Raw genomic sequence first — 8,121 nt, 5'->3', positions numbered from 1 at the left:
CGCCGCCGCCAAACATCTGCGACATCTGCGCCATCCTCTGCATCGACTCCGGGTTGGTGATCATCTCGCGGAACTGCTCGGAGCGCATCATCTCGCGCATCTGGGGTGCCATGGCCTGAAGTTGAGGGTTGAGGGCGATCATCTGGTCGACGAACTCGGGGCGGCTCATCATGTCGCGCATCTGCCGCTGCACCTCGGGGTTCTGCATCATGCCGAGCATCATGTTGGGGTCGCGCGGGTTGAGGCCCATCTGGCCGAATGCGCCGCCGCTCTCGTTGAGCAGGCGCGCCATGTGCGGTCCTGCGAGGTCGGCGCGGTTGAGGGCCGAGAGCGGGTTGTTGGTAAAGTTCTGGCCGGCGGCAAAGTTGGCGGGGACGCCCTGCGCCTGGGCGCTGTTGGCCGAGGCGGCGCCGGTCGACGACGAGGTGTTGGCGTTGGCGGTAGAGGGGGGCGCGTTGTTCTGCGGGTTTCCCGTGACGGGAGCGGAGCGTGATGCGGATCGGACCATGTGGATGGTGTTGCCCGGCTTGACCTTGTAGGTGGCGAGGGGCTCCTCGTCCTTGAGCACCTTGCCGGCGTAGATGAGGCGCTGGGCGTCTGCGGGGAAGTCGGGCTTTTCCTTTTCAATCTTTTCCTTGAGCTGGCGCACGGTGTGGTCGGCGGGGATGGTGAGGCTCAGCTTGAGCTCCGAGGGGCCCTTGACATTGAGGCTGATGTCGGCCGCGGCGTCGCTTGCGTCGGCCATGGTGGGCGGCGGTGGCGGTGGCGGTGGCGGTGGCGGTGGCGGTGGCGGTGGTGGTGGGGCGGACTAGGTGTGCTCGCGACCGGGGTGATAGGTGTTGATGGGAGTGACTGCGACAAAAGGCAGGTGAATGCTTTGGTCGATGGGCGGGGAGGAAGGCGTGGTGGTGGGACGGCGGGACGGCGGATCAAAGAGGATGGAGGCTGGCTGCCGATAGCGAATGCACTCCGCCCAGCCGGTCTGACCTCACTCGTGCGCGGGGGCGCGCCCAGGCCTGGCCCTTGGCCCGCCTGCCTGCCTGCGGAGGGGCCGAGGTGATGATGATGTGGAGCTTGGCTGGGCTGGCCTGGCCTGGCTTGGGCTGCGGGCTGCACCGTGCGCCCCCCCGGCTTCCAGCCTTTTCCACGCTAACCACGGCGGCGGCGGCGGCGGGTTCGGCACATCGGGGGGCTGACCGAACAGCCCTCCATCGGGACGACACCGCTTCCGTGCTCCTGCCATGCTGGGCCCGCGGGACCAGAACGCCGGTCAAAGCGGCTCAGCCCCGTCTGGTGCATCTCTTCTGTGCGGCCAGAGACGGCAGGTGGCTGCGCCATGACTCGCTCCAGCCAGGGCAGACCTGCTGCCTGCTTTGCGGGAGCACCTGCTAGTCCTGTGGTGGTCGCGTGGGGCAGGCCAGCAGGCCAGCAGGCCAGCAGGCGAGGCGTTTCGGGTGCCCCGATGGAAGCCGCTGCTGTTCGGCTTCTATGCCGCTCGGTCCGGCCAGGCCAGGCCAACAGGGTCCCCCATCCCACGCCAAAGTAGAGCTAGTTGGTGCCCGCCAGACGCACGGCCGCCTTCCAAAAGTGCGGGACGGCGCCGGCGTTGGGGAGGCAGGGCCAACCCAATCCCCCACCCCGTCCCCGTCCCAACGCCTTGCCTCTCGCCCTCTCGTACCGCCGCCAGGATCGCACGCTGCTTCCTTCCACGGCCAAGACACCCTCGCTCAACGACCCGCTTTGGCCCTACATATACCAGACACCTTCTCGTCCCTGCCGTCGTCGCCTGTTCTCCATCGTCCCCGTGCGATATCCACATGTTGACAAGGGCTCTACCACGTACAGCAGTCGCAGCCACCACCGTCCGGGCCACTCCACTCCGCTTCGCAAAGATGAGCACCGAGGCTGTAGCAAACGGCTTCAAGATGCATGGCGTGGCGCGCTCGGGCTTCGACGCCGGCGGTGGCAGCGGCCTCTACGACCGCGCCCGCCCAACCTGTGAGTGGGCAGCGCTCGTGGTCCTCGACGGCACCAGCCTCGCTGACTGTGGCGTCGGCGCGTGACACTTTGTCCCCGCCCCGCTGCTCAGATCCGATCGAGGCCATCACGACGATCCTGCGCGAATCGCAGCCGGCGACGGGCGCACCGCTCCGCCTCGTCGAGCTCGGGGCAGGGACGGGCATCGCGAGCCGGATGCTCCTCTCGCAGGCCACGACGCCCTCGAGCGACGGCACGCCCCCCGTCGGCATCGCCTCGTTCCAAGCCATCGAGCCGTCGGCGGGCATGCGCAGCGCGTTCGAAAAGAACATCTCGTCGCTCGAGACCGGGCTGGTGGGCGAGCTGAAGCGCAAAGGGCAGCTCGCTCCCAATGCAGAGGTCACGGTCGACGAGGGAACCTTTGAGGAGTTCGATGCTGGCACCGAGAGGGACCTCGTCGTCATCGCCCAGGCCTTTCACTGGTGCAGCGACTTTGACCTCGCGCTCACAAAGGCGGCGGGGACGCTGAGAAAGGGCGGCATCCTCGCTCTCATCTGGAACCTCGAGGACAGGGAGGCAGGTACGTCGCGGCAGCACTCTCGGCCCTCTCACTGCAGCAGGGACAAACGACGCTGACAACCGGCCATGCTGAACGCTGATCGATCCTCGACAGCGCCGTGGGTGGCCAAGCTGCGAGACATCTACGAGATGCACGAGGACGGCACGCCGCAATGTACGTCCTCGTCGACTTGCCCCTGACCCCCTGGACGCTCGTCGCGCCGCCAACTGACCTCGCACGCGCTTTGAACCTCGCGCACCGGCAGACCGCCACAACTACTGGCACTCGATGTACACGACGGCGTCGTACGGCGACTTTTTCACGGCCGACGCACCTCGGCACTTTAGCCGGGCGCTGCCGACGACGCTCGAGGGTGTCAAAGGTGCGTAGCTCGCCCTGTCGGCCGGCAGGCCGTCGTCAGGTTGCGATGTTGATGGCTTGACCGCGGCTGGCTTTCCCTCGTCCACCATCCGTTTCGCCCACGGTGCCACAGATCGGATGAAGTCGAAATCCTACATCTCGGTGCTGTCCGCCTCTGAGCAGACGCAGCTCGACGAGCAGGTCGAGAACCTCTTCCGGTCCCTCTCCGACGAGGAGCTCGGAAGGCGTTGGATCGACAAGGACCAGGGCGTGTGGGAATACGTGAGTGTCTGCCTGGCCGTCGGCGGTATTACGACTCGCGTCGCTGACCCGTCCCCTTTCCTTGCCCTGGCCGTGGCTGTGGCCGTAACCGTCTGCTGCCGAGCAGCCCTACAAGACGGACCTCTTCCTCTTCCGAAAAAAGTGAGGCGTCATCTCACGCTCGCAGAGACCGGATGCATGGATACTGCGGATTCAACGCGACGAGATACGACTTGCGATGCCAGACTCAGAACGACAGGGGAAGCACGAAAGCGGAGACGGGGGCGAGTGCGTAAGTGCAAATATGAGGAGAGATGGACGCGCGAGGGGGAATCTGGCGCCAAGATCGGCATCGATCGGCGGCGCAACGACGGGGGGTCGGCCTGGCTACCACCTGTATTCGCCAGGCACGCCCGAGGCGCCGTTCTGCTGCTGCGGCTGCGGCGGCTGCCGACCTCTAGCCGCATCGTTGTGCATCGACGATGGACTCTGGACCAGGCCCATGTCCTGGATACCTTGGCCCAGCCGATCCGTCTGGATCCTCGATGGCGGTGCGCCGGCCGAGGTGTGCGCACCACCGCCGCGGAAGGGGTCGGTTCCGCTCGTATGGCTCGATGCACTCGCCGTCCGTGCCGGCCGAAGAAGGGGTCGCACCTGGATAAGAAGCCGGCGAGGACAAGATAAGAGCACCCCTCGTGGTCAGCATCCGGACCGACGCCGACATCGAGAGCCGCAGCAGGGGCACGGGTATGGACACCTACGATTTCCACAAAGAGGGGCACCATCTCGGGTATCACTCTCAACTCGGGCGCCTGGGGAGCGCCCAGCTTGCCCTTTCGCACTTTGGGCCCGGCTGCTGCGCCCGGCGCGCCAGATCCGGGCAGTGCTGGGAGCGTCTTTTCGCCCGTCGGCGTCGCGGCGCGCATGCCCGCCGGGGTCAGCGTGGCCTGGCGGCTCATGGAGGGCATCCACTTGGCCGAGCCCGCCGCGGCTGTCGAGGGCGCCGCAGCCTCGTCGTCGGCGCCGTCTGCGGCGACCCCGCCCTCGCCCTCGTCCTCGGTCTCGGTGTCGCTCTCGCTGTACGCCGACTTGGTCTTCTTCCTCCCCCCAGTCGCCGCGTCGCCGCCTTCCACGCCGGCGGCGAGGACGTCCTCCTCGCTGTCGTCTTCGTCTTCGTCGGTCGTCTCCTCATCATCGTCGTCGTCGGCCTCGACATCGGCCACCTCGCCGCTAAACATGTCGCCGACGCCGAGGTTGTCGATCATGGCGCTGACAAACGCCTGGTCGTCGTCCTGCGGCAGGCCGTCGTGGACGCGCCGGTCGTCGGCCTTGATGAGCTTGTTGGCCGCGCCCGCCACCTCGCGATCGGCCAGCTTGCGCCGCAGCTTGACCTCGCGCAGGAACTTGAGGCGGTAGGCGTGCAGGACGAGCGAGTCGATCTCCTCGAGCGCCCGTCGTCGCTCCTCGCCGCCCGCAGGCAGGCAGATCTCGAGGTCGACGGCGCCGATGCCCCCGCCCGTGTAGGGCTTCGCACGCCGGCCGTCCGGTGCCAGGGTGACGGCGCCATCGCCCTCGCCCTCGCCGCCGGTCGCCGGCTGGTCGTCGCCGCGGACAAAGTTGATGAAGAGCTCGATCCAGTGCATCAGGCCGTCGAAGAGGCCGCTGCCCTTGGAGTGGACCTGGTGGACAAAGTTGTAGAACCGGCCCTCGTGGCGCTCGACGAGGTCGATGAAGACCTGCACCGTCTTCTGCGGGTCGGTGTAGCTCAGCTCCTCGCTCGACTCGACCGTCTTGATGAGGTCGTTGATGAAGGCCTGCAGGTCGCTGAGGCTGTCGGCGATGTTGGCCAGCTTGTAGACCTGTGCGAGGGGCGAGTAGAAGATGGTGACCATGTCCTTGAGCAGCTCGGCGGTGACGCCTTCAAAGATGAGCGAGATCATCTGCTCCTTGTCGCGCTGGCGCGTGAGCATCTTCATGAGCACGTGGAGGTCCTCGTAGAGCCAGGCGTCGTCGTCCTGGGGGCCCTCGTCGTCGAGCTCCGGGTTCTTGAGCCCGCGGCGGTACTCCTTGTACACCTCGTACGCCTGGCTCGCCTTGACGACGCGGTGGATCTGGGCGCGGTTGAGCGCCGGCGCCTCGGGCGACCGCAGGATGCACGTGAGCAGGTCGAGCCTCTCGTCTTGGGCGTCGCGGCGGTAGACGTCCTGGATCTCGGGCGAGGCGTAGACAAAGCTGCGCACCTTTTCGCACAGCACCTCGTCGTCGACCTTTTCCGAAATGGCCTGGCACACCTCGGTGATCTCCTTGACCTCGTCCTGGAGCGAGCTGGAAAACATGCGCTGGAGGAGGCTGCGCTGGCCAAACGGCTGCGCCAGAAAGAGGTCGAGCACGCCGCGGATCATGGCCACCGGGTTGGATATCCGCAGGATGCCGCGCAGCATAAAGTAGGGCATCAGGCCGTGCATGCGCTTCAGCTGGCCAAAGATCTCGGACGACGTGTCGCTGCCCATAAAGATGTTGAAGAGCGACGAGGCGAGGCTGATGCGGGCCCACTTCATCAGCGCCTTGTACTTCTCCGGCAGGTCCTCGACCCGGGGCGTCGACTTGATCGTGGCAAAGATGCGCGTCAGACCGTCCTTTTGGATCAGGTCGGCCTTGAAGGCGGCGAGGTGCTGCTGCAGCTCCTGGACCCTCCGGCTCGACTCTTCGGCGAAGCGGCGGTGCTCCTCCTCGCGCACGTGGTCGAGCCCCTCTCGCACCGCCACGTCCTCCTCCTCTGCCGCCGTGAGGGTGATGGGCCGCTCGGTGAGAAAGTCCATGAAGACGGCGCTGTCGGCCACCGGCGGGATGGCGAGCAGGCTGCGCAGGTACGCCCGCAGAGTGAGCCGGTTCTTTTCGCGCGCCAGCGTCCCCGTAGCACCGGCCGAGGCACCGCGTCCCTTGGCCTCGGAGGTTTCGGCCCGCGAGGACGGAGCAGGCGAAGGCGCGGCGCCCTGCCCGTAGCCGTAGCCCAGCGAGGGCATCCGCAGGCCCCAGTAGGACGAGGTGCCCTCGTCCTTTGGCGGAGGCGGCGGCGGCGGTGGGCGGTAGACGTCGGTGACGTCGGTCGTGGTGCGGTCCTTGGGCGGCGGCGGGCGGACCTCCTCTTCTGGGAACTCGACCTTGAGCGTTTCGGCCAGCCTTGCAAAGTCGCCGTAGCGGCGGGATACGTAGATGGGCGCTACGTTGAGGCCCTGGCGCGTGCGGATGATAAACTCCTCGTGCGCCCTGCTGCGCAGCCTGCCCTTTGTGGTGACGGTGCGTACCGAGACGACGTTGATGTCAAAGTCGACGCTGCTGCTCGCGCTCGAGTTGGAGTGGACCGAGGCGGGGCGGCTGGAGCCCGTGGCGGTGGCGATGGCGGGCGGGACGGCTGCCCTGCCGAGGGCGGCGCGGCGCCGGCTCTCGAGGGCGCTCATCTTCTGCCGGTCCTGCGGGCCGATCTTGACGACCTCTTCGCCGCAGCCCTTGACCTTGATGGCCGAGCCCATAAGGAGGACAAAGTACTTTTCCAGCTTGGATCCGAGCCGCCTGCGCTTGGTCGACTCTGTGCGGTCGTCTGTGCCACTGATGTTTTTCTCGAGGAAGCGGTCGACAAACACCTGCACCTTGTCTGCGAAAAAGTTGGGCGGGGCCGAGCGCAGAAAGGGAAAGGTGAGGACAAAGTGCTGGAAGAGGTAGCGCAGCAGCGGCAGGTCCGTGTCGCGCGCCCTCGCCGACGGCCGGAACGGCGGTCCAAACGTCGACAGCGCATCTGTGCGGGGGCGATGAGGGGGCCAGAGAGGGGTCCCAGGCGAGCAGGCGAGAAAAGCAAGGGGATGGGAGCAGACGACAGCCGCAGCCGCAGCGTCAGTAGGCCATCCGGGACGAGCCGATACGGGGGCGCAGGGGCCAGCTCACCTTTGGAGCTGAGTTCGGCAACCTCGCGTTCCATCTGCAGCTTGATGAGCGTCTTTTTGAGGTAGTGGGCGCGCAGGGGCGTCAGGGCCATTGGATCGGCATCGTCGACGAGGTTGGGTATGGCTGCGCGCGCCGCCTTGCTGGCCGCTGCGGTCGACGACAGGCCATCGGCACCGGCCAGCGGCGCCAGCGAGACGCCCGCCGAAGCAAACGCAGGGTCATACACGGTGGCCGGAACAGCCGACATGGCGGCGGCGTCGTGCAACGAGGCTCGGCGAGGCGGCGAGCGGTGCTGAAGGTGCTGGATCAGAGACGGAGCCGAGGTGCACCGCCCGGGTCGAAGCCGATGACGGTTGGGCGCCGCCGAGGTCTGGGTCGCGATCGGCCTTTGAGCCGTCGTCCCGCTCTTTTCTGCTGCTGCCTTTCGAGAATGTCGAGGGAGCGACGGGACGGTGCGGCAAGGCGTCGGGCGACGTGGATGGTGGTGAATGGTGTACGAGAAGCTAAAAGAGGCAGGAAGCAAAGGGAGGATGCGAAGGCGAGCCCCACCCCATCCTGGCCAGTGCCGTAGGAGTGACGCTCGGGACAGCCTGGCCAGCCCCTCTCTGCTGGGCCTACAGTTAGCAGGCCTGCACTTTTGGGCCGGCCCGCCGAGGTTGCGAGCCAAGCCCAGAAATTTAGCGCGCCCACGGCAACGTGCAGCCCCGCAGGCCAGAGGCAGGCAGGCGGGCGGGCCTGCCACCACCGTCGGATCCCCCGCCCGCCGTCATATCGTCGCTTATGGGCTTTGCCTCTCGCTGCCAGTCCTGCTCGCCGGGCACGATGGTGGCAGGCGTCGACACCGTAGCGTGTCGAAGTGCTCCCTCTCTTCCGCCTTCCTTGTTTGGCTGGATGGCCTGGTGAGCCCGCGAGGCCAGGCCAGCAGGATGTGGTCGCATCGGCCCGCGGTGGCCGCGCCCCTCCACACGCGGGTGGGGACCCTAGCCTGCCTGCACGGTGATGATGCGATGTCAGGCAGAGAGGCA

At 66.9% G+C, this 8,121-nt stretch overlaps 3 protein-coding genes across 3 annotated transcripts in view; 1 reads left to right on the top strand and 2 right to left on the bottom strand.

Annotated features, from left to right (window-relative positions):
* PFL1_02857 (uncharacterized protein) overlaps positions 1–745 on the bottom strand; it is a gene marked incomplete at both ends in the record, with an annotated part of 1,477 nt that extends 732 nt beyond the window's left edge. The window contains one exon of the mRNA XM_007880371.1: positions 15–745. Within this exon, the coding sequence (XP_007878562.1) occupies positions 15–745 (731 nt within the window). The remainder of the gene's footprint in view (positions 1–14) is intronic.
* Positions 746–1,892: 1,147 nt separating this feature from the next.
* Positions 1,893–3,323, top strand: PFL1_02856 (uncharacterized protein; the record flags this gene model as incomplete). The annotated part of the gene is made up of 6 exons (XM_007880370.1): positions 1,893–1,998; positions 2,090–2,557; positions 2,651–2,710; positions 2,802–2,918; positions 3,030–3,178; positions 3,285–3,323. The coding sequence occupies 6 exons, from the start codon at positions 1,893–1,895 to the stop codon at positions 3,321–3,323; spliced, it is 939 nt and encodes a 312-aa protein (XP_007878561.1).
* Positions 3,324–3,544: 221 nt separating this feature from the next.
* On the bottom strand, positions 3,545–7,343 carry PFL1_02855 (uncharacterized protein; the record flags this gene model as incomplete). Its single annotated transcript, XM_007880369.1, has 3 exons — positions 3,545–3,811; positions 3,919–6,950; positions 7,097–7,343. 3 exons carry the CDS (start codon positions 7,341–7,343, stop codon positions 3,545–3,547), a joined length of 3,546 nt encoding a protein of 1,181 aa, XP_007878560.1.
* Positions 7,344–8,121: the final 778 nt, after the last annotated feature.

Source organism: Pseudozyma flocculosa (genome assembly GCF_000417875.1).
Source record: "Pseudozyma flocculosa PF-1 unplaced genomic scaffold scaffold00008, whole genome shotgun sequence".
Taxonomy (NCBI): Eukaryota; Fungi; Basidiomycota; class Ustilaginomycetes; order Ustilaginales; family Ustilaginaceae; genus Pseudozyma; species Pseudozyma flocculosa.
This window is presented reverse-complemented; position numbering and strand designations above follow the sequence as displayed.